Source organism: Mustelus asterias, chromosome 7 (genome assembly GCF_964213995.1).
Source record: "Mustelus asterias chromosome 7, sMusAst1.hap1.1, whole genome shotgun sequence".
Lineage (NCBI taxonomy): Eukaryota > Metazoa > Chordata > Chondrichthyes > Carcharhiniformes > Triakidae > Mustelus > Mustelus asterias.
Window position 1 is genome coordinate 49,173,697 of NC_135807.1, and position 26,958 is coordinate 49,200,654.

A 26,958-nucleotide genomic window follows, 5' to 3' on the forward strand; every position below is an offset into this window, starting at 1 on the left:
GCCACCTCCATTTTCACTGATGAGAAGAAGAGTGCAGGCTGCACTTCCAACCTGGCAACTTCCATTGTGTGATAGACATTTCCTAGCCTCCCGCAACTTTTGTGGATGTCGGGCCAGCTACTCAAGGACTTGTGATTCACAGACCTTCAGAAGAGTCATGAATCATAATCTGAGGTAAGAAGCCTTTGGACGATACTTTCAAAAGATTTTAACACCTGCCCCTACGCCAACTCATGTTCCCCTACCTACCCCCATGGTCTCCCATACCTTCCATGCCAACTCATAGCATTTCTATGCCCATTCGCCCAGTGTACAGAACCAATTAACCCTATAGTAACAATGGCATGTGCGGAAATGCTTAAAAAACAGCCATTCTGAACTTCATTCTCTGTGTTTATGAATCCTTTTTGCCCCCTAGATTTATGAAATTCAAAACCCATTTTGAATATCTCACCCCACCTTCCTCTAAAACCTCTTTCCCTGACATACTCTCTTCCACCTTCTGTCAGGAAAAAGATACAAAGGTCTGAGAAGGCGTACCAATCAACTCAAGAATAACTTCTTCCCTGCTGCCATCAGGCTTTTGAATGGACCTATCATATATTAAGTTGATCTTTCTCTTTACCCCATCTGTAACTGCAACATTATATTCTATATAAGGGCAGTCTGGTGGCACAGTGGTTAGCACTTCTGCCTCACAGCGCCAAGAACCTGGGTTTGATTCTATGACTCTATGATTCTATGATTCTGCAATCTTTCTTTTCCTTCTTCCCTATGTATTCTAGTAATAGTATGCTTTGTCTGTATAGCTGCAGAGGGCATACTGATGGCCCACATGGAGAGAAAAAGAGGAAGAAGTACCAAGGAGACAAATACAATATTCGTCCGCCGCACATACATGATTCATAGCAGCAAAACTGCAACGTTGTATTCTATATAAGGACGGTATGGTGGCACAGTGGTTAGCACTTCTGCCTCACAGCACCAAGAACCCGGGTTTGATTCTCGGCTGAACACGCGCTGAACTGACCAACTACAGTTCAACATGAAAGCAATGGAAAAAAGAATGAAAGCATACCCGATTGCCAGTCCAACCTCCAAGAACCTGAACCAACAGAGCTTACCATGCCTCTGTCAGGATGGCAAACCAGATATGGAAGGGGTGACTTCAGCCTGCCTGAATCTGTAAATTCAAGGGCTGGAAGGGGAAGATGGGCTACTGATAATATTATAGTGATGATAATGTAGTAATAGCAATAATGTAGTAACAACAATCTAAATATATGAGGCTGACAACAATATAAGGCATGAAGTAAACTAGTGTATATTGATATATATTGGATAAAGATTTGGGGAGATGTAGCATAAGGATCTGGTCCATAAAAGGTTATAAAGTTGATTTATTAGTTTCACAAGTAGGTTTACATTAACACTGCAATGAAGTTACAATGAAAATCTCCTAGTCATCAGACTCCAGTGCCTGTTCAGGTACACTAAGGGAGAATTTATCATGGCCAATGTACCTAACCAGCACGTCTTTTGGACTGTGGGAGGAAACTGGAGCAACTGGAAGAAACCCACGCAGACACGGGGAGAATGTGCAGACTCATGCAAAAAAATGCATGAATAACCATTGGCATATTTGATTGAAATGATACCAGGATGTTGCCTGGTCTTTGCCAGGATGTTGCTTGGCTGCAAGGGTGTTGACTATGAGGAGAGGTTGAATAAACTAGAATTGTTTTCACTGGAAAGACGGAGGGGAGACCTATTATGAGAGGCATAGACAGGGTGGATAGTCAGAGGCTTTTATCCAGGGTGGAAGTGTCAATTACAATGGGGCACAGGTTCAAGGTGAGAGGGGAAAGTTTAAGGGAGATGTGAGCAGGAGGTTTTTCACGCAAAGAATGGTGGGTGCCTGGAACGCGCTGCCAGAGGAGGTGGTGGGAACAAGCACATTAGCAACATTTAAGAGGCATCTGGATGTGTACATGAATAGGAAAGGAATAGAGGGATGGGGGCCGAGTAAGGACAGAGGGGTTTTCTTTAGTTTATTTAGGACATTATGATCGGCACAGGCTTGGAGGGCCAAAGGGCCAGTTCCTGTGCTGTACTTTGTTCTTTGATGCCCTTTTTCCTCATGTTTACTTTTTTGGTTAAAATTATCAGATAACTCCTTGTTTCAATGGAATTTAATTTTGTCTTACACGGGCTGATAGAACTTACTCTTGATAACATGTTGAAATCAGCATTTCATTTTTCCTTTCAGAACTTGCTTAAGTCTCTAGTCTGGGGTAATTGTGTGAGAACTAGTTGTGACCAATACTGTGTTCAGGAGATGCTATTCAATGGTTTTGAAGTCTGTAAATGCAGTATAATTACTAAATCGATGTCAAGTTCTGCAGTACCCTCCACACTTATTACAATCTCTGGCTTTTAATACAATGTTTAAATGCAGCCATTCTTCTCCAGAACCGAAAAGGTCAATTAGCTCCTTAGGGAATCAGCATTGCTCATTCTCTGATTAATGCATTTCAGAACAGTACTGTGGGAAACTAAGAAGAATACATTGCAGTCGGCTTTTTCTAATCCTATTAACCAAACTCACTGTTTTTTCTTCATTTATCATGACAGCCTCTCTACAAGCACCCTCAGTAGGTAGCTTGTGAAAATAAGTGGCACTTTATTGTGAAATTTTCTCCCATTGTACTGAACACCAAAGAGCATAAAAATCTGTACACAGATGGGGTTTATTAAACGTGGCCTATATTAAACAGCCAGAAAACTTAACATTTTAGGAGTGCTTTGTGTGACTTCATGCTGTTTTATACATAAATTGACAGCTCAGCCTTCAACACCATTATTCCTACAAAGCTCATCTCCAAACTCCATGGCCTGTGGCTCGGTTCTTCCCTCTGCAACTGGATCCTAGACTTCCTAACTCACAGACCACAATCAGTTAGGATAGGCAACAACACCTCCTCCATGATCATCCTCAACACCGGTGCCCCACAAAGCTGTGTCCTCAGCCCCTTGCTATACTCCTTATACACCAATGACTGTGTGGCCAAATTCCCCTCCAAGTTGATTTTCAACTTTGCTGATGACACCACCATAGTGGGTCGGATCTCAAACAATGATGAGACAGAATACAGGAAAGAGATAGAGAATCTTGTGAACTGGTGCGGTGACAATAATCTCTCCCTTAATGTCAACAAAACAAAGGAGATAGTCATTGACTTCAGGAAGCGTAGTGGACATGCTCCTGTCTACATCAATGGAGATGAAGTGGAAATGGTTGAAAGCTTCAAGATTCTAGGTGTCCAGATCACCAACAACCTGTCCTGGTCCTTCCATGCTGACACTATAGTTAAGGAAGTCCACCAATGTCTCTACTTTCTCAGGAGGCTAAAGAAATTTGGCATGTCCGCTACAACTCTCACCAACTTTTACAAATGCACCATAGAAAGCACTCTTTCTGGTTGTATCACAGCTTGGTATGACTCCTGCTCTGTCCAAGACAGCAAAAAACTACAAAGGGTCATGAATGAAACCCAGTCCATCACGCAAACCAGCCTCCCATCCATTGACTGTCAGCACTTCCCGCTACCTCGGAAAAGCAGCCAGCACAATCAAGGATCCCACGCATCCCGGACATTCTCTCTTCCACCTTTTTCCATCTGGAAAAAGATACAAAAGTCTGAGGACACGTACCAACAGCTTCTTCCCTGCTGCCATCAGACTTTTGAATGGACTATCTCATATTAAGTTGATCTTTCTCTACACTCGAGCTATGACTGTAATATTACACTCTGCACACTGACCTTTTCTTCTTTATGAACGGTATGCTTTGACTGTTTCGCATGCAAGAAACAATCCTTTTCACTGTATACTAATACATGTGGCAAGTAATACACGGGGCGGCACGGTAGCACAGTGGTTAGCACTGCTGCTTCACAGCTCCAGGGACCTGGGTTCGAATCCCGGCTCGGGTTGCTGTCTGTGTGGAGTTTGCACATTCTCCCTGTGTCTGCGTGGGTTTCCTCCGGGTGCTCCGGTTTCCTCCCACAGTCCAAAGATGTGCGAGCTAGGTTGATTGGCCATTCTAAATTGCCCCTTAGTGTCCCAGGATGCATAGGTTAGAGGGGTTAGTGGGTAAATATGTAGGGGTAGGGCTTGGGTGGGATTGTGGTTGGTGCAGACTCGATGGGCCGAATGGCCTCTTTCTGCACTGTGGGATTCTATGAATAAATCAAATCAGCTGTTCTTTGCAAATAGCTTTGTTAACCTGACCTTTGTCGGGCATTAATATGGTCAGTTCACCATATAATAACAAGACAAGTTACACCTTATTTAATCCTTTAGCGAATGCATTATCATATAATCTATTTGTCTTCCAGTTGTTTTAAAGAATGCTTTGGGGGTAATTTTGATCTTGTGCAATGATTACAATGAGCAATATCAATTCCGTTACCTGTTGTACACCTATCCAAATTTTCATTTCTATTGAAGTCAGGCATATTTCAGGTATGCTGGCCCAGGTTATAATTAAGAAAGTCCTGAGGGAGGGGATACCCTTTCCCAACATCAGCAGGTGTGTCCGAGTGCAACAGTGGGCTTGGCCTGAACAGAGATAGTAGACAGTCACCAGGATCATGCTTTGCGACGTTGGAAGAAGTTTAAAGATCCCTGAGAACACAACTCAATTGCACCTTTACTTTATTCCACCTTTCTCAGCAGCATTTCAATTCCTTCCCCACTAACAGTGCCACCCTTTTACATGCTTCAATTTTCTGTCACAACCTTTTTCTTATGAAGCAATTTCCTATCACAAATAAGCAGTGCAGGTGGTAGTAAACATTACAAAGGGATAATAAAAATGGAAAATGCTGGAAAACCCAACAGCTCTGGCAGCATTTGTGGAGAGAGAAACATTTTCATTTCAGATTTTCTGTGGTATTTTGCTTTTAAATTACAAAGGACATTGGTAAGGCCACACTTGGAATACTGTGTGCAATTCTGGTCACCCTATTATAGAAAGGATATTATTAAACTAGAAAGAGTGCAGAACAGATTTACTAGGATGCTACCTAGACTTGATGGATTGAGTTATAAGGAGAGGCTGAATACACTGGGACTTTTTTCTCTGGAGCGTAGGAGGCTGAGGGGTGACCTTATAGAGGTCTATAAAATAATGAGGGGAATAGATCAGCCAGATACTCAATATCTTTTCCCAAAGGTACGAAAGTCAAAAACTAGGGTGAGAGGGGAGAGATACAAAAGTGTCCAGAGGAGCAATTTTTTCACACAGAGGGTGGTGAGTGTCTGGAACAAGTTGCCAGAGGTAGTAGTAGAGGCGGGTACAATTTTATCTTTTAAAAAGCATTTAGATAGTTACATGGGTACGATGGGCATAGAGGGATATGGGCCAAATGCGGGCAATTGGGATTAGCTTAGGGGTTTTCAAAAAAAAGGCGGCATGGACAAGTTGGGCCGAAGGGCCTGTTTCCATGCTGTAAACCTCTATGATATTGATGATAAAGTGAATGGGAAAAAATCTGTGACAATGGATTTCAATGTAGGCAAATGCAAGATCTTCCAATCTGGACCTAAGGAGGATAGAATATTACTTTTTCGATGGTGAAAAGTCAGAAATAAGTGGAGGTTCAAAGACGCTTGGAGGTCCAGGTACATAGGTCACTGAAATGTCATGAACAATACAGGAATAATCAAAAAAGCTGGTAGAATGCTGACCTGTGTATCTGCAAGTCCAGAATACAAGGAGTAGAAGTTATGCCACAGATATACTTAAGGGGAGGTGATGGCCTAGTGGTATTATCACTGGACAATTAATCCAGAAACTCAGCTAATGTGCTGCTGACACGGGTAACAATCCCACCACGGCAAATGGTGGAATTTGAAGTCAATAAAAAATATCTGGATTAAGAATCTAATGATGACCCTGAAACTATTATCGATTGTTGGAAAAAACCATCTGGTTCACTAATGTCCTTTAGGGAAGGAAATCTACTGTCCTTACCTGGTCTGGCCTACCAGTGACTCCAGAGCCACAGCAATGTGATTGACTCTCAATTGCCCTCAGGCAACTAGGGATAAGCATTAAATACTGGCCACACAACTCCCACAAATGAATAAAAAAAGTTACAAAGACCAGTTGGACCACATCTGGAGTACTGTGAGCAGTTCAAGACACAACACCTTTGGAATATCTTAGCCTTGGAGACAGACCAGCCGACAGTGCAGTCTCGATTTACCAAAATGAGACTGGACCCCAAAAGTTATTTGTAATCCCTGGAAGTTGGAGCAGTGCTTTAATCAAAAATTTCAAGATATTAAGAGGAACACATCGGCAGGAATTTTCCAGCTGTTCTTGGTGGTGGGATCTTCTGGACCCGCCGACAGTACACTCCCGCTGTGGGTTTCCTGGCAGCAGAGGGTGCCGCAGAGGGTGCATAGAACAGGAAACCCCATTGACAGTGGCACAGAAGATCCACTGCAGGCCAATGTCAGGCCACCCCTGCCACATCGAAACACATTGCAGGAGGCACAGAAAATCATATCCATAGGGTGGATAGAGAGAAACTATTTCTGTTGTTGGGGAATTTAGGACTGGGGGCAAAGTCCAAAAATTAGAACTAGACCTTTTAGGAGTGAAATTATCAAACATTTCTATACTTAGTGGCAGAAATTTGGAATCCTTTCTGAAAACTGCAATTGATGCAAGATCAATTGCTAATTTTAACTCAGAGATCGAACCAAACATATGAAGGGATATGGGACAAAGGCCCAGGTCAGCCTTGATTTCGTTTAATGATGAAGCAGACTCGAGGGGCTAAATGGCCTATTTTTGCTCCAATGTTCCTACAAGGGCACATTATAACACCACTGTGTCTCAGTAGAAATACACTCAGCTCTTCCATTCTTCTCCTCATACCAGGGATTTTGGATCTTGTGGTTTCTGTTTAATGAGGTTGCCGGCCTTATTCCTTTCAGCTGCAGTAGTGAGTGCAATGTGTGTCAGACAGTGTCAGACACCTAGTGGACAGTGGGCATATTATTAGCAATTAAGCTCTACCCCAAAGTGCCCTCCCACCATACTACTGACAAGAAACCAACTGATAAAAGATTCAAGTGTACCAGAATGTTATAAGACATGTGGAGATGGAAACTGAATTACAAAATAAATTGCAAATGAAAAAATTTCCTTAAGCCTTAAAAACTTGAAAAGTGAATGTTACAGCTTTAAACAAGTTATTCGATAAGTTTCACCTACCTCACCTACATAACTGTATTTGCACTTGAGAATCATTCTGTAAAGCCTTGTCCGATTTTCATCCTCGAATGGCATAGTTCCACTGAGCAAAATATAGGAGATCACACCTAAAGCCCACATATCTACTGCATTGGTGTAAGGTTTTCGCAACAGGACTTCAGGTGCAATGTACTCTGGTGTGCCACATGTGGTCCTCATGGACCAGTCTCCACCTTTATTCCCAGAATTGGCGAGTCCAAAATCAGTGACAAGGATCTTGGAGTCTGATCCTGGGTGATAGTAAAGAAGATTTTCTGGTTTCAAATCTCTGTGTGTAATCCCCAAGGTATGTAAGTACTTGACTCCATCTAGAACCATCTGTAGTACCCTCGTGGCATCTCTCTCTGTAAACGATCCTTTGGCAATGACGCGGTCAAAAAGTTCTCCACCAGTAGCCAGTTCCATTACCATGTAGATACGATCTTGCGTCTCAAAAACCTCGATCAACTGGATGATATTGCGATGGCTCACTCTCCTAAGCACGTTAAGCTCAGACTCGCACACCTCCTTTCCTTCCTTAGCCTTGGTTTCAATCATTTTGATGGCAAAGGGCTGTTTGGTGGCCCTATGTTCAACTCTCACCACCCTGCTGAAGCTTCCTCTTCCAATGAGAGCCTTGATGTCATATCTGATGAAAATGAACAGTACAGATTTGTCAAAATTGGTCACCGATACGGATAGAGTGCCTTTATAATGTAGTAATTCCAAAATTCCGAGTGGCACAATACCACTGAAGGTAAACTTTAATGCAAACATCATAGCCAAGCTATGTTTATAGTAGTAGACCACTGCATGTAATAATTAAGAAGACAGAAACAAAATCAAAGGTGCAAGTTTTTCATGTTAGGGAATGTAATTATTTAATCACAAATGTAACTATTTTTATCCATAAACTTAATCCCTCCTGATTACATTTACTTATCCAATCAGTGTCTATAGTATTGGAAGAACAGCAAATTAGTCACTGAAGAAAGTATCTTAAATATCAGATGGAGAGTACTAGTTACCCTACAACATAAACTCCATCTTATTTTGCACAACAAAAAAAAATATGGAAAATGATTTAGAGTTATGTGTATAAATATCAGTATGAAGGCAAATAAGATTTTTATTTTATTTTCCACTATCACTGTCAGCATTACAGGAAGTGTAAGATCACAGATTTACTTTCATAAAGATTGAGGTGTTTTGTGCTTCAATATTGATTATAATTTTAATGTTTGTTGGCTGATCAACTGTAGGCATGACTCTGCTGTGTATCTGAATAGCTCAGGCATTCAATTAAAGAACCTGCCACAAAACTTTGAACTGACTCCAATATCAAACACCAGATATGTCATCTGGAGCCATCTTGGCTGCAATAGGCTCCACTTCCTTCTTGTTTGTCCAAATGATAGTCACTCGTTGGACAACTAACAAGAATGAGTTTGAATCCTTTGTGGATAAATGCAGGTATTAGGTATTCATCATTCGTAGTACAATTCACCAAAAAATGTATAAATGTGTTCCTATTATCCTCTTAGCCTTCTTCATCACCTCCTTAGGCACAAGGCTGACCTCAATATATAAATTCTATGATAAATAGAATTTAAATATTATAAGTGATCCTGGCACGGAATCGTCCGGGCTCACTTGGCTTTGCGGCCTCACCGGTGAAGGCCATCACCGGCAAGGATCATGTTTGGTCTCCATCAACGGGGACCTGTCGTGGTAGCCTTGCTTTAATGATCAGAGGCCATTGGGGACCCCGAGAAGTTGGAGGTGGGGGATGCCCCTTGCAGAGGGCTAGCCTAGCACTACCAACCTGGCACCCTGGCACTGCCAGCCTAGCACACTGATAGTGCAAACCGGGCACTGGGTAGTGCAAAGGATGTGGGGTCTGAGGGGCAGGGACCTACTTGGAGGTGTGGGGCTTGAAGGGGTGGAGCCTAAGGGGAGGGGAGATGTTGAGCACTCTGCAACCGGTGGGGGGAGGGAGATCGGCCAGTCAGTCCAGGGGGGTGGCTATCGTCCACGGAGGCCAGCGATAGGTGGGGGAGGCAGTGAAAGATCATGTGCAATTGCTGCGTAAGCTGCCAGCTTTTAGGTGAGCTTAGGCTCTGCCCCTTTCCCTGCTGACGGGAAACAGATCTTGCTTCATTTTCTGCGCAGAGTGTGCTAAGATCGAATTTTTAACTCGCCCAAAAACTCGGTGCTATTCTCTCCCGTTTTCACGCTTGACCAACACTTCGCTTTTTTTTTATAAGATCGCCCCTTCACAGTACTTGCTTTGGAGGCAGAATAGCAATGGTTCACCAAATTGCTCCCTGGGATGAGGGTGTTGTCCTCTGATGGAGGCTTCCATTCTCTGGAGTTTAGAAGAATCAGAGGTGACCTCATTGCAGCATACAAGATACTGTTGAGACTTGCTAAGACAGATGCTGAGAGATTGTTTCTACTGGTTGATGAGTCCAAAACACTCAGGCACACTTTCAGGATAAGCAGCCAATCATTGGGACTGAGACGAGGAGAAATTACTTCACTTAAATGTTTGTGAATTTGTGGAATTCTCTATCCCAGAGAGCTCCATCGTTGAATAAATTTAAGGCTGGATCAGACAGCTTTTTGGTCTTTTAAGGAATCAAGAGATATGGAGAGCAGCTGGGAAGATGGAGTTGAAGCCTAAGGTCAACCCCGATCATATTCAATGGTGGAGCAGATTCAACAAGCCATCTGGTCCACTCCTGCTTCTGTTTTTTGTGTTCATATGTTCTTGTGGGTAAATGAGTTGTTTGGAGGCCTTTGTGCTCTCTCTAATGCTTTGATTTTGCGTGGGAAAATTCCCAACAAATTCTCAATGTATTTGGTGCCTTCCCAAATAAACCTTCTCCATTTTGGTTAGTCAGAAGCCAGGGACTCTCACGAGTTGGTGGGGAAGTTTGATCTCTTCAGAGATGCTTTGAGGACATCCATGAGGTGTTTCTTCTATCCTCCTGGGTTGTTCCTGCCACGACTGTGATACGAATAGAACAGTTGCTTCAGTTCAATGTCAGGCATTTGAACAACATGTCCCACCCTAGTGGAGCTTGTTTTAAGTGATTAGCACCTTGATGCTAGATATATTGGCTTGGGAGTGGATGCTGCTGTTGTACCATCTTTCAAGTTACTGGATTTGAAAGATCTCGTAAAGGCGTTGCTTGTGGCAATTCCCCAGTGCTTTAAGGTGCTGCTATGTGTTGTCCGAGTCCAGGACTCGCTACTGCCTGGTAAACCGTGACCTACTCTTGGGTTTGAGATCCTGGTTCTCAAATGCAAGAATAGAAGAACACAAGAAATAGGAGCAGGAGTAGACCATATGGTCCTTTGAGTTTGCTGCATTATCCAACAAGATCACAGCTGATCTTAAACTCCAACTGCACTTGCCTGCCCGTTCCCCATATTCTTGATGCCCTGAGAGATTAAAAATACATCTATCCCAGCCTTGTATGTATTCAATGTTCGAGCATCCACAATGCTTTGGGGCAGAGAATTACACAGATTTGCAACCCTTTGCTGGAAGTAATTTCCTCCCATCTCAGTGTTAAACGATTGGCCTCTTATCCTGAGACTATGCCCCATGTTTTGGATTCTCAACCAGCAGAAGAAACCTCTCAGGATCTACCCTATCATGCCTCTTCGGAATGTTGTACATTTCAGTGAGATTGTCTCTCATTATTCTAAACTCCAGAGAAAAGAGACCCAATTTTCTCAGATTCTTTTGAGTCCATTTGTACCCCAAAGTTTCAGGTCTATTGTACAACAATATCTAAGTGATATAACAGATGCTTCACCATGGTGGAAGGACCTATGAACAACATGCCAGCTATCCTGATGTTCCAGATATCCACGTCTATTGCCTTCTCACTTATTCATCACCTGCTGCTTGATCTAGCTTCTCATGTGACATGGTTTAGTAACCATTTATGCCCATGGTAAGACTAACTGCCCTGCCTCGGTGCATAGTGACAAACTGGAGTGGGCTGGATTCCTCGGCAACCAGATATGCTTTGTCCCAAAAAATCCAGCTTAGTTTGATCCTGGATATTCAGTATAAGCCAAAAGAAACCCTTCTACTATATACCATGGAGATCTGACCAATGAAAAGAATAGTTTAGACACATCTTACAAGACACAAAATTAACCTGCATCAGGATTTTGGTATTGATGAAGAACAGTATCCTATATTTATATAGCTCCTTCACTTGGCAATATATCCAAAGGCGCTTCACAGAAGTGGTACGAGTCAAAAATAGACGTTGGCCAGAAATGAAAATATTCAGAGAGATGCGTTTTTAAAGAGACTTTCCAAGGAAGATGAGAAAATAGACAAGTCAAAATGAAATTCCAGACATGGGGTTTACACGGCTGAAGGTGCCACAATCAATGAAGGGACAAAGAGAGAAAGGGGATGCACAACAGGTTAGAACCAGGGAACTGGTGGACTTTGGGTGTGGGGGTGGGAGGTGGTGCCAAGAATGCAGGGAATTACAAAGATAGTGAAGTGCAATACCAGAAATGTTTTAAACCGAGTGGTGAAAATTTAATTTAGAACCATTAGGGTCCAGGAGTCGAAGTAGATCAGGATGGACTGGAGTGATGTGTGAGCAAGATCAGATACATAAGAATGTGAGAAATAGGAGCAAGATTAAGCCACTGATTGCTGTTCTGACTGTGGCTTCAACTCCACTTTTCTGCCTGCGTCTCTCCCTAACCTTAGCCCTTGACTCACTTATAGATCAAAAATATTTCGAACTCGGCCTTGAATATATTCATTCAAGGCCGAGTTCGAAATATTTTTGATCTATAAGTGAGTCAAGGGCTAAGGTTATGGGGAGACGCAGGCAGAAAAGTGGAGTTGAAGCCACAGTCAGAACAGCAATCAGTGGCTTAATCTTGCTCCTCCAATGCTCTCTGAGGTAGAGAATTTCAAATATTCACAGCCGTCTGAGGGAAGAAATTTTGCCTCTTTCCATCTTATGCAACAACCTACTGCATGGTAGGTTGTTGCATAAGGTTAAATCTCACAGGATCCAGGGTGAGGTATCTAAATGGATACAAAATTGGCTGCTTGACAGAAGCCAGAGGGTGGTTGTAGAGGGTCGTTTTTCAAACTGGAGGCGTGTGACCAGCGTTGTGCCTCAGGGATCAGTGCTGGGTCCACTGTTATTTGTCATTTATATTAATGATTTGGATGAGAATATAGGAGGCATGGTTAGTAACTTTGCAGATGACATCAAGATTGGTGGCATAGTGGACAGTGAAGAAAGTTAGCGCTGATTGCAACGGGATCTTGATCAATTGGGCCAGTGGGCTGATGAATGGCAGATGGAGTTTAATTTAGACAAATGCGAGGTGATGCATTTTGGTAGATTGAACCAGGGCAGGACTTACTCAGTTAATGGTAGGGCGTTGGGGAGAGTTACAGAACAAAGAGATCTAGGGGTACATGTTCATAGCTCCTTGAAAGTGGAGTCACAGGTAGACAGAGTGCTGAAGAAGGCATTCGGCATGCTTGGTTTCATTGGTCAGAACATTGAATACAGGAGTTGGGATGTCATGTTGAAGTTGTACAGGACATTGGTAAGGCCACACTTGGAATACTGTGTGCAGTTCTGGTCACCCTATTATAGAAAGAATATTATTAAACTAGAAAGAGTGCAGAAAAGATTTACTAGGATGTTACCGGGACTTGATGGTTTTAGTTACAAGGAGAGGCTGGATAGACTGGGACTTTTTCCTCTGGAGCGTAGGAGGCTGAGGGGTGACCTTATAGAGGTCTATAAAATAATGAGGGGCATAGATCAGCTAGATAGACAATATCTTTTCCCAAAGGTACGGGAGTCAAAACCTAGAGGGCATAGGTTTAAGGTGAGAGGGGAGAGATACAAAAGTGTCCAGAGGGGCAATTTGTTTTACACAGAGGGTGGTGAGTGTCTGGAACAAGCTGCCAGAGGTAGTAGTAGAGGCGGGTACAATTTTGTCTTTTAAAAAGCATTTAGATAGTTACATGGATAAGATGGGTATAGAGGGATATGGGCCAAATGTGGGCAATTGGGATTAGCTTAGGGGTTTAAAAAAAAGGGTAGCATGGACAATTTGGGCCGAAGGGTCAGTTTTCATGCTGTAAACCTCTATGACTCTAAATGGGCCATCTCTTATTCTGAAACTATGCCCTCTAGTTCTAGATTTTCCCACAAGGGAAAACAATCCTCTCAGCACCTACGCAAAAACAGAAAATGCTGGAAAATCTCAGCAGGTCTGACAGCGCCTGTGGGAGAGAGAATAGACCCAACATTTCGAGTCTGGATGACCCTTGTCAGGGCTGAAAACAGTAGAAAATAGGGTGATATTTCTATTGGATGGGTGAGGGGATGGATTGACAAAGATGTCACAGACAAAAAGACAAGGGGAATGTAAATGGTGTGATCATGGCTAAGAAGGGTGCTGATAGCAGCCATTAAGAGATCATCAGAATGTGTAAATGACAGGACCAAGGTATGCAGAGTGTCAAAGGACAACTTGAGACATGTAACTGATGTCCCTAGTGGAGTGGAGGGTGCAGGTGAGGGAGAGAGAGAGACCATAGTGGATGGAAAAAGATGGAAAATGAAATTTAAAAATGAAGCAGTGGAAGAAATGAATTTTAAAAAAATTAATTAGCCTAAAATTAAAAGGAATAACATAAAATAAATAGAAATGGGATGAAGGTGGAGGAGAGTGTGCATGCTCTCAACATCTATCCTGTAACAACCCATGAGAATATTTCAATAAGATCATCTCACATTCTTCTAAACCTTAATGAGTAGTTGGCTTCATAGCTTAGTGGTTAGCGCACTAGCCTTGTAAACCAGTGGTCATGAGTTCAATTCTCGCTGGAGCCTGAGGTGAAAATTTAGTTGATGGTAGCATGTTAGATAGTAAACTAAGCTGTGGAGAGGAGTCAGACAAATTGGAACAGACAAGAAGATTTAATTGCAGAAGGAGAGAATACCTTTGTTCGTAGAGTAGAAAGAACAAGGCTTATTTGAAAAAGGTGAGAAAGTTATAAATGTTGATGTTCAAACTGGAGCATGGGCATTTCAGTCTTTATTACCAGGGGATTGAAGTAGGGGGAGGCAATGGCGTAGTCGTATTGTCGCTGGACTAGTAATCCAAAGACCCAAGGTAATGTTCTGGGGGCCTGGGTTCAAATTTCAGCATGGCAGATGGTGAAATTTGAATTAGATTTAAAAAGAAAAATCTGGAATTATAAATCTGGGGCTGCACGATGACACAGTAGTTAGCACTGCTGCGTCACAGCACCAAGGACCCGGATTCAATTCTAACCTCGGGTCACTGTCTGTGTGGAGTTTGCATGTTCTCCCTCTGTCTGTATGGGTTTCCTCCCACAGTCCAAAGATGTGTGGGTTAGGTTGATTGGCCATGATAAGTTGACCCTGGTGTCGAAAGATTGGCATGGGTAAATATGTGGGGTTACGTGAGTGGGGCCTGGGTGGGATTGTGGTCGGTGTGGACTCGATGGGCCAAGTGGCCTGCTTCTGCACTGTAGGGATTCTATGATTCCATGAGTATAGGCCCAACTGCCTCAAACTTTTCTCATAAGATTAACCCTTCATCTCAGGAAGAAAGACCAGCAATGCCTCTACATTCTCAGGAACCTAAAGAAATTCAGCAAGTCCGCTATGAATCTCACCAATTTCTGCAGATGCACCATAGAAAGCATCCTATCTGGATGTATCACAGCTTGGTATGGCTCCTGCTCTGACCAAGATCTCAATAAACTGCAAAGGGCTGTGAATGTAGCCCAGTCCATCACTCAAACCAGTCTCCCATCCATCAACTCCGTCTACACTTCCTGTTGCCTCGGAAAAGCGGCCAACATAATCAAGGACCCCACGCACCCCGGGCATACTCTCTTCCACCTTCTTCTGTCAGGAAAAGATACAAAAGTCAGAGAACACCTACCAAGGTGTTCAAGAACAGTTTTTTCCCTGCTGCCATCAGACATTTGAATGGACCTACCATACATTAAGCTGATCTTTCTCTACACCCTATCTGTGACTACAACATATTGGGCAGGAATCTCCTGCAACGCTCGCCTCAAAACTGGAGGATCCCAGCTGAGGTCAATTAACCTTTTCATTGTCCGCCCCCAACTGCTACAATTCCTGTGGTGGGCAGGATGGGAGAATTCCGGCATATATTCTACACCCTCTCCTTCCCTTCTCCCCTACGCACTCAATGAACGACATGTTTTGTCAGTATAGCGTGCAAGTAACAATATTTTTCACTGTATCCCAATACATGGGACAATAATAAATCAAATCAAAAGGAATCACTCCAGTGAACCCTCTCTGAACTGCCTCCAATGCACGTATACACCTCCTTAGCCAAGGAGAACAAAACTGGACACAATACTCCAGGTATTCTCTCACAATGGCCTGCACAGTTGTAGCAAGACTTCCCTATTTCTATACTCCATTGCGCTTGCAATAAAAACCAATATTCCATTTGACCTACTAATTGCTTGATGTACCAGCAAGCTTTTATTTTTTATGCGTGTACTGGGACACTCAGATCCTTCTGTATCTCAGCATTCTATAGTCTCTCTCCATTTAAATTACATTTTGCTTTTCCATTTGTCCTATCAAAGTGGATAAATTCACATTTTCCCATGTTATACTTCAACTGCCAAATTCTCTGGCTGGAACATGTGAAGCTCCAAGGAGTGGGAAATGAGTTGATGGGAAAGATCTTAATTGTATAGGAAAGAATTGAAGGCACAACACGCTTCCTGATGACAAGGGCAGGAAACTATTTTTAATGCATCAGCATGTCATGCATACTTATTAAAACACAGCCCTGCCAGATTAAATTGCGCTTTTGCAATTAACTCTGCAGCAAATAAGAAAAATGTGCCTTCAGATTCATGACTGGTTAAAGGTGGTATGTAGGTAGTCTTCCTGGTAGATTTGGACTGATTAAGAGCTGACTTTCTTGTATGGGGAACTTTGTTGAACCAGGAAAGAGGCTTTGATGTATTGTGATCCGGAGGCAGCTGTAAAAAGAAATGGAGCATAACTGACCAAGAGAGGGCGGGAGGATCACGGTGACCCCTGGGAGGGTGGCAGAGGACAGAGGGAAGAAGCTGGACTACACATGGAAGGTCTTTCTCTACAGACAATAAGTCAAGCATGATTGTAATGGGATCAAGGGTTAGAGAGGGCAGGTCAGTGGTGAGATTCTGAGATTGGAGGATAATAGAGCTTACCCTCGATTGTGTTGGCAAAGCTGATCAATGATGAACGGGAACAGCTCTTTGGTGAATGACAATTGGTGGGTGGGTTGACGGTCACTTACGTTTGGGGAAGGGTTATGGAGTGAGGATCGATGGTGATGGAGGGAAGGTGGCTGAGGGAGGGTGCCGGATGAGGGCTTCCAGATTAATGGTCGATGTGGGAATACACAATAAGAGTTTTAACAACACCAGGTTAAAGTCCAACAGGTTTATTTGGTAGCAAATGCCATTAGCTTTCGGAGCGCTGCTCCTTCGTCAGATGGAGTGGATATCTGCTCTCAAACAGGGCATACAGAGACACAAAATCAAGTTACAGAATACTGATTAGAATGTGAACAATGTGGGAATATGCAGGGACATTGCTACGACAACAGAATGAGGTCTCTGGTGTACCAGTCAAGAATGGAATTGTCCACAGCAGAGTGGATGGAGACTAGCGTGTGGCTGATGCAAAGTAGGGCTCCCCAATAGTCAAAAGTCTTCAGTTTAGGAAGGAGGGCCATGAAGATTATGCTGACCTGATCTTTGCCTGACTTTTGTTCAAGTCTTCCTCAGGCAGCTAAGATGGGTTAAATCCACCCAATCATGTTGCCAGCACAGCTGGAGAGGAAATGACAGAGTGGCCCAGGGTCAGGCACAACAATGGCCCAATTGGCACAAGGGGTATCAGCAGACGGTAAGGCAGCTCAGGATGATGACAACCAGAGGCCAGTGAGATACCAAGCAATAGTATGTAACCGAATATACCATAGGCCGTGTAACCACTGACAAATATCCGAAACTGCAAAGGGTGTCATGAAATTCTGTCACTTACCTATGTCAGCTTCTTCAGGAAGACCTACATTCCTGTATAAGGGGAAGCAATCCAATGCCAGTAGCTTCAAAAGTCATCGTGGAGTTGAATTTCCCCGCCACTGGATCATTCCAAAACTCCATGGGGAATATGTGTGGCATTGCACAGTCAACCATTCCCAAATGCATCAGGGAGGTTTTCAATGCCCTATTTAGAAGTGTTAATGATTTTTTATGATTCCCCAGAGACTCAAAGTGCCAGGCAGTAGGAGCAGTGGGATTTCAGTGCCATCGCTGGATTTCCACAGCTACAATGGGGAAATTATTGCACAGATGTGGCGCTGAGATCCTTGGGATCATCCAGCAGCCTTCATGGACCAAAAGGACTTTCACTTTCTCAATGTGCCTCTTGTTTGTGACCATCACAAGTGAATCCTTCATGTTCACTTACCAGGGAAGTGGAAGTCCTTATGACTCTGACATTCTCATGCTCTCCCAGGTACCAGAACTGTTTGCTCTCCCTCAGTGACTTTTCAGTGACTACACCATGCCAATTACCCTTGCAAAGTGCAGGAGGTAGTTCGTCCTTTGGTGGCATTACACATAGATTAGCTTCTGCACCCTATGGCTGCTAACCTCAAGATGTGGAAATGCCGGCATTGGACTGAGACTGACTGAGGACTGTTAGACTCCTTACTGTGCTCACCTCAACCCAGGCCAGCTTGGTCAGGATGGCCTGCTGCTGCTGCCATCATTGGGAAACAGAGCCTCCCGCTGTTACCTGGACAGCCTGGAGGAGAACTTACAGGGAGACTGTGGTGAACCATCGTTGGTTACCACTGTGGGGTTATTCTAATGTTGCTGTTGGGTTAGGGTGTTGACACTGTGGGGTTGTTATAATGTTGTTGTTGGGCTAGGGTGTTTACACTGTGGGATTAATATACCTGTGGTGGATGCTGTTATGGCACATCCCAGTCGGGCCCCGCCTCCTGGGAGAGGTATAAGACCCTCTGCTCAGGCGGGACCCCTCCAGTCTGGAATGGTGTACTCGTGTTTAGATAGTTCCATTGTTTGTCAATAAAAGCCTTCAATCGCTGAAGCCTTGTACCTCGTGCTTGATTGTCGCGCATCAATTTTATTGACAAACACGAAACTCTCGACAGAACTGAGAGTATGGAGCAAATGCTGAAACCAGAGCGTCTGACGCTGGACCCACGTGCGGTCGGCGCCTCTAACACCTTCGACCACTGGCTGAAGTGTTTCGAGGACTACCTGGCAGCCTCTGCAGCAGTTACTACGGATAACGACAGACTCCAGGTCCTCCATGCGAGGGTAAGCGACACTGTCTACCTCGCGATTCGTGCGGCCACCACTTACCCGAGGGCCCTCGAGCTCTTGAAAAAGCGATACACGAGACCACCCAACGAGATCCACGCTCGTTACCTCCTCGCTACACGACGTCGGCAGTCGGGCGAAACCATGGAGGACTACGCCAATGAGCTCTTGCAGCTTGCCAGGGGCGGCGACTGCAAAGCTGTGTCGGCTGAGCAGTACATGTACGACCTCGCCCGAGATGCGTTTGTGGCAGGGGTAGGGTCTTCGTACATCCGGCTCAAGCTGTTGGAGAAGGGGAATCTCAACCTGACCCAAGCGATGGAGATGGCTGAAATGCTGGAGGCGGCGTCGAAAAGCTTGGCCCTGTACCCAGAGGACCACGTGGAGACAACGTGGCAGGAGCAGTCACAAATCCCTCCTCGCCCCACGGGCTCGCGCTCCCATATCGACCCGACGACGGCGGCAGCTCCAGGCGGCCCGCGGTGCTATTTTTGCGGAGGAGCCAAGCATCCACGGCAACAGTGTCCAGCTAAAACGGCGATCTACAACCAGTGCGGTAAAAAGGGGCACTACGCGAAAGTCTGCAGATCGAAGCCCAAGAACGGCAGTGCAGCCTGTGACCCTCCAGAACGGAGATCATCTCCATCGGCGTCGCAGTACCCACGAGGTCCGACCACGTGCGAGCCCAGGACGACGCCATTGTGGCTGGCGGAGGAGGAGGATGACCACCAGGAGTCGCTACGCTCGGCGCCCTCACCCATGTGCGATTCATGGGGGCGGCCATCTTGGTCGACGACGACCAGGAGCGACCAGCAGGGGTCCTCAGTATCAACCTCGGCTGCCTGCAGTGACGTCCAAGGGCCAACGGTGGCGTCGATCACCCTGGACCAGGCTAAGCATCACAGGCTTGACTGTTCAATGATGAACATTAAGGTAAATGGTCGTACTGTGTATTGTCTGTTTGACAGCGGGAGCACTGAAAGTTTTATTCACCCTGACACTGCAAAGAGGTGTGGACTCCGGGTTCTACCTGCCAAACAGACAATTTCTATGGCATCACGGTCCCGGTCTGTACCGATCCAAGGACGTTGTGTGGTAACTCTGGAGGTACAAGGCACAATTTCCGAGCGATACAGGCTCCTTGTGTTGCCGCATCTTTGCGCGCCAATTCTCCTCGGACTAAACTTTATGGTCCACATGAAGAGTGTGATCCTACAGTACGGTGGGCCACTCCCTTCGCTGGCAGTAGGGAATCAGCCGCAGCCTCCAAATCGCCCAAAGCGCCCCGCATGCAATCTTTCCACACTAAAGATCACCACACCCTCTTTATTTAAGAATCTGGTACCAGGCTGCAAGCCCATCGCTACTAAAAGTAGGCGTTACAGCGCTGAAGACCGGATCTTCATCAGATCTGAGGTTCAGCGGCTCCTCAAAGAAGGGATCATACAGTCCAGCGTTAGTCCGTGGAGAGCACAGGTCGTGGTGGTTAAGAGCGGGAACAAACCCCGGATGGTCATCGACTACAGTCAGACCATTAATCGTTATACGCAGCTGGATGCGTATCCTCTCCCACGCATATCTGATATGGTCAATCAGATTGTGCAGTACCGGGTGTTCTCCACCATAGACCTTAAGTCCGCCTACCACCAACTCCCCATCCGCCCAGAGGACCGACAATACACGGCTTTTGAGGCGGATGGTCGTCTGTATCAGTTCCTTAGGGTTCCATTTGGTGTCACCAATGGGGTCTCGGTCTTCCAGCGTGCTATGGACCGAATGGTGGACCAGAACGGGCTGCGGACTACCTTCCCGTACCTGGATAATGTCACCATCTGCGGCCATGACCAGCAGGACCATGACACAAACCTCCAGAACTTTTTGCGCACTGCGTCTCGCCTGAACCTGACCTACAACAGGGAGAAGTGTGTATTCCGTACGCGCAGGTTAGCTATCCTGGGATACGTGGTGGAAAATGGGGTCATTGGCCCTGATCCAGACCGTGTGCGCCCCCTTACTGAACTTCCCTTGCCCGCTAGCGCAAAAACACTGAGGAGATGCCTCGGCTTCTTCTCTTATTATGCGCAGTGGGTCCCCAACTACGCGGACAAAGCCCGTCCGCTCATCAAGTCCACGACTTTCCTACTCACGCCAGAGGCCCAATTGGCCTTCAAGGCTTTGAAAAGCGACATTGCGAAAGCCACGATGCACGCGGTGGATGAATCCATCCCTTTTCAGGTGGAAAGTGATGCATCGGATTTCGCCCTGGCCGCCACACTAAACCAGGCAGGCAGGCCCGTCGCGTTTTTTTCCCGCACCCTTCAAGGTCCCGAAATTCGGCATTCAGCGGTGGAGAAGGAGGCCCAGGCTATTGTGGATGCCCTCTCGCGCGGAACATGCGCTACCATGCAGGAGGACCGCTTGAACGCCCTCCATAATGACCTGTGCCATCCTGGGGTCACTCGGCTCTACCACTTCATCAAAGCCCGCAACCTGCCCTACTCGGTGGAGGATGTCAGGTCAGTAACAAGAAGCTGTCGGATTTGCGCGGAATGCAAACCGCACTTTTACCGACCTGACCGGGCACAATTGGTCAAGGCCACTCGCCCCTTCGAGAGGCTGAGTGTGGATTTTAAGGGCCCCCTTCCCTCAACGGACCGGAACGTGTACTTTCTCAACATCATAGATGAGTACTCCCGGTTCCCGTTTTTTGTCCCCTGTGCGGACACGTCGACTGCCACGGTGATCAAGGCATTCCGTGATCTTTTTACCCTGTTCGGGTACCCCTGCTATATACATAGCGACAGGGGCTCGTTGTTCATGAGTAACGACTTGAGGCAATTCCTGCTCTCATACGGGATTGCCTCTAGTAGAACCACGAGTTACAACCCTAGGGGCAACGGACAGGTGGAGAGAGAGAATGCTACAGTCTGGAAGGCTGTCCTATTGGCGCTGAAGTCCAAAGGCCTTCCAGTCTCCCATTGGCAGGAGGTCCTTCCAAATGCGCTTCACTCCATTCGCTCCCTCCTGTGTACGGCAACCAATGCTACTCCCCACGAGAGGATGTTCTCATTCCCTCGGAAGTCGTCCTCGGGGATATCTTTACCAGCCTGGTTGACGTACCCAGGACCCGTCCTTCTGCGGCGACATGTGAGGGCCCGCAAGTCCGACCCCTTGGTCGAACCGGTCCAACTCCTCCACACCAACCCTCAGTATGCCTATGTGGCATATCCTGACGGGCGAGAGGACACAGTCTCGATTCGAGACCTGGCGCCCGCAGGGGACGTAGCAACTCCTGTCGCTCCCATACCCCCTGTCACGAATCCCCTATCACTTATTTCTTCCCCGGACGTGGCGCGGTCAGCACCGGGACCAGTGCATAACAGTTATACTCCCATGTACAGCTTGCCTGAGACTCGGAGATCGGCGCCACCACAGACGGTACCGGGATCCCCTGCACCACCGCTTCACCAGGGTCAACCGGCCCGTGAGTCCTCGAGGGGACAGCCGGACGCTGTTTTGGAGAGAACGCCACCGCAAGCACCTGCTCCGGTGTCACAACCGGTGTTGAGGAGGTCACAGCGTCGGTGCGGTCCTCCAGACCGTCTGGACTTGTAGATTTTTTTGTATATATGTAGTCTGTTTTCGCACCCCGCCGGCCTTTGTTTTCAAAGGAGGGGTGAATGTGGTGAACCATCGTTGGTTACCACTGTGGGGTTATTCTAATGTTGCTGTTGGGTTAGGGTGTTGACACTGTGGGGTTGTTATGATGTTGTTGTTGGGCTAGGGTGTTTACACTGTGGGATTAATATACCTGTGGTGGATGCTGTTATGGCACATCCCGGTCGGGCCCCGCCTCCTGGGAGAGGTATAAGACCCTCTGCTCAGGCGGGACCCCTCCAGTCTGGAATGGTGTACTCGTGTTTAGATAGTTCCATTGTTTGTCAATAAAAGCCTTCAATTGCTGAAGCCTTGTACCTCGTGCTTGATTGTCGCGCATCAGAGACATTGCTGAACAGTGAGGCTACATGCTGTCAATACGAGGACTTTACTAACTCACTGCAGGTGGCCAGGAACAACAAGGTGGGGGAGTGGTGAAAGCAGTAGTTCCAGGCATTTATGGGGAACAGATGACAACACTTGCAGGAAGGAAAACCTGCAGAATGACTGATATTGTTGGGTGTCATTTAAATATGGCACCCAGATCTTTGACTCTGAAAGGCATTGACGGGGCTGCCTTCTTCCTGTCTACCCTGCTGCACAATTGGCCGGGCCCCTCAATTCTGCATAGATAATTGGCAGGCTGTCACATGCTTGTGTGTAGACAGCTGTTCTGACTCCGAGCAGATGTGATGCACACTTTCTCTCCTGTCATCAGTCCACTCATTGCTACAATAAGATTAGGCCCTTTGTGCCTTCTTCACAGCTTGCTTTCCCACTTAATTCTGTATTGTCTTATTTGTAACTTATCCCAAGTCCCGATTAAACCCTATTTATTAATATTTAATTTTAATATATCAAGCAACATTTTGCAGTTAGAAGACAAAAAAAAAATCGAAGTGGCATTTATCTCACCGCTGTGCAGTGAAGCTACCACCTGAAGTTCCTCATTTCTTCAAATCTATTCCCTCAATATCCTAATATTACTTTGCACAATGCCACAGAGAAGAAGGCAATTTGATCAGTTCAGACACGGGAGACGGTCAGCATAAGTGCTTGCTGATAGCAGCCCACAGATTTAATGTGCAGCCTTGAGGAGCACTCTTGCTTTTGCCAACTCCACGATAGTGCAAACAAAAAACATGCCTCCCTGTGGCAGTATACAATGGTCCAATTAAGGACCACAGGCTTGGTTGCTAGGTGCTATTAGAAATTGATTGCAGTAAAGCGACTTCACTAAGGTGACATTAGATAGACTTTAGGCCCCTGAACCGCACACAAAGTTCTTAATGTCAGTTTCAGGCAGACACTCATGGATCCTTCAAAGGAATCTCAACCGATTTGACAAATGCTGCACTTCTGTCATGGAATATCTATTCATTGCCTGGTATACTGGACCTCTAGCTTCCTGTTTTACACCTATCATATATAATCATATAAATCATACAGTGCAGAAGGAGGCCATTCGGCCCATCGAGTCTGCACCGACCACAATCCCACCCAGGCCCTACCCCCACATATTTTTTACCCGCTAATCCCTCTAACTTACACATCCCAGGACTCTAAGGGGCAATTTTTAACCTGGCCAATCAACTTAACCCGCACATCTTTGGACTGTGGGAGGAAACCAGAGCACCCAGAGGAAACCCACGCAGACACGAGGAGAATGTGCAAACTCCACACAGACAGTGACCCGAGCCGGGAATCAAACCCGGTACCCTGGAGCTGTGAAGCAGCAGTGCTAACCACTGTGCTACCGTGCCGCCCCATAAAATGGGTGCATCATTATTGGATTACTAGGCCAATATATTTTGTTGACATTTCTGATTTTTCTTTTCTTAAGTCAATATGAGTAAGATCGAAAACCTTATGGCCCCGGGCAATGTAGGCAGAAAAATATTAAAGAATCTGCTTCAGGGAATAGCATGCTGAATATAAACTACAAGACGAGGGATCAGAAAAGTCATCCTGCATGGGACATCAAGTGAATTTTTTTAAATGTTAAATAGCTACATTAAAATGTAACAGTGCACTGGTGATGAAGAACATGTTATTCGGTACATTTTCAAAACAAAATAAAGCAAATCATTTAAAGTTTATTTATTATTAGTCACAAGTAGGCTTACATTAACACTGCAATGAAGTTATTGTGAAAATCCCCCAGTCGCCACGCTCCAGCGCCTGTTTAGGTACACTGAGAGAGAACTTAGCATGGCCAATGCACCTAACCAGCACGTCTTTCGGACTGTGGGAGGAAACCGGAGCACCCGGAGGAAACCCATGCAGACACAGGGAGCATGTGCAGACTCTGCACAGACAGTGACCCGAGCCGGGAATCGAACCCGGGTCCCTTTATATCAAGGTTAAGAAAATGATTCTTCACAGGAATATAAAATTGGTCAGGGATGATGAAAGATTATTCATTCCATTAAAGAACATTGCTCTAATGTTTTAGCTTTCACTTCTTACAATCAGTTATATTGTGAATAATAGACTTCATTGTCAAACACATTATGAAGGAAAAATCTTCCAGCACAGAGCTTGACCTGAATGAATTTGGCATGTGTCCACACAGTTTTCCATCCATTAATTTTGGATGATGAAAATCAGGTGGAATGCATACACGTCAATTCCTAACATATAGTGAGTAAAGCTCATACAGGGGTACTCATAAATGGGTACAATTATCCCCAAACATGCTTGCTTTCGAATCAATGAAAGTGAGGTAGGCCTTAGAATGAAATGCACATTAAAAATATTGGCACCTTGCTGATTCCTGAATCCCACCAGACTGGCTATTAGATCCATCCAAGGAATTCTCACTGGGTTTATCACTATGAACTCCTTGAGAAGCGCGACTCATTTTATAACAGGGTAATAATGACAATAACTTGCAGTTATATAGCACCTTAATAACATAATCAAACTTGCCAATGCACTACACAGGAGTGTTATCAGACAGAATTTGACACTGTGCCAGACAAGGTGATATTCGGACAACTGATCAAAAGCTTGGACACAGAGTTGAGTTTTATGGAGTGTCTTAAAGGAAGAACATGAGGTAGAGCTGTAGAGAGGTTTAAGCAGGAAATTTCAGTCCTTTGGGTCCACATAAATGAAGGCACAGTTGCCAATGTACTTAGCAAATTGAATATTTGGCCAAAGTGCTCAGTTTACTGATGCAAATTTGTTGTAAGCAAATAATTTCTAATACCTAGTTGGTGTTGTGCAGGCTGCATGTTCATATATGCCTTCAGAACATACCTGTGCCACTTCCACGGTTTGTGGATGTTGAGGTGGGGGAGATGTGGGTTCTGACCAACTTCTAACCACTTTGCTAGTGATCTCTTACAGATTGAATCCTGTATCCTTTTCAGAGGTGAATCTACGCAGGTAACTGCCCTGCCCGTCTCCGCATCCCTTCATTTCTTTTGAGCTTTATACTATTCTTGGGATGTTGGCTTTTGATGTCATTTTTGTTTTTTTTTCTCAGAGTGACTGAGCTCCACTTTCTCCTTCTCAGAAACCACAATTGATTCATAACCTTAAAAGATATGTGTGAGGTGGATCTTGGATATGAGAACAATCATATCTGTGTAAGTATGAATACAGCAATTATAAAAATCAAATTTATTTAAAACGTATTTCTGAAGTTTGGGGTCATTCGATTTATCAATCTAATTTCTGTTCAAATTTGTTTTGTAAGCAGTTCAAAGGTAAAAACACGTCTTGTTTCTTCCCTGGCTTTCTTCAAATCTCCCTCAGTACACAGCTCAATGTTATCCATCTATCCAATTTTTCTTCTGCCTCTTCTGCTTTTACCCACAATTTCTCCTTCAATTGGTGCCAGGATAAGGTTGTCAGGTCTTTGTTTCCAACGCCCATACCTCACTCACTTTCCCTTTCTAACTGTAGTATATAATTCTTAAAACTCTAGAGTGGCTGGGGCAGATATAAAGATGAATTGTGAATAAATAAGTTTAATAATGAGACCAACAAAAGAGTTGTTTATTACTTGAGGGATTTATGAGGGGTATGGACAGGGTGAATAGGAAGCAGCTGTTCCCCTTGGTTGAGGGATCAATCACAATGGGGCACAGTTTTAAGGTGAGGGGCAGGAGATTCAGAGAGGATTTGAGAAAACACCTTTTCACTCAGAGGGTGGTGGGAATCTGGAATGCATTGTCTGGGAAGGTAGTGAGGCCGGAAACCTTACAACCTTTAAAACGTATTTGGATGAGCACTTGAAATATCATTACATTCAAGCTTATGGGACAACTGCTGGAGAATTAGATTAGTGTGACTTTAATGGTATTTATTGTTAGTGCAGACTCAATGGGCTGAAGGGCCTATTTGGCACTGTATGATTCTATGGCTCGACTCAAACAGAACTAGTCAATCTACAGCAGTCCTAACTATAGGACATTATTAAAAATTTGTTCCTGTGATTTGAGAATTCACTGGCAAGGTCAGAATTTGTTGCCCATCCTTAATTACACACACGGAGACTAAGGAAATTTGGCAT

At 45.0% G+C, this 26,958-nt stretch overlaps 1 protein-coding gene across 1 annotated transcript in view; it reads right to left on the minus strand.

Annotated features, from left to right (window-relative positions):
• LOC144495473 (serine/threonine-protein kinase H1-like) overlaps nucleotides 1-26,958 on the minus strand; it is an 85,050-nt gene that overhangs the window by 55,372 nt on the left and 2,720 nt on the right. The window contains exon 2 of the mRNA XM_078215490.1: nucleotides 7,295-7,961. Coding sequence (XP_078071616.1) covers nucleotides 7,295-7,961 — 667 coding nt within the window. The remainder of the gene's footprint in view (nucleotides 1-7,294; nucleotides 7,962-26,958) is intronic.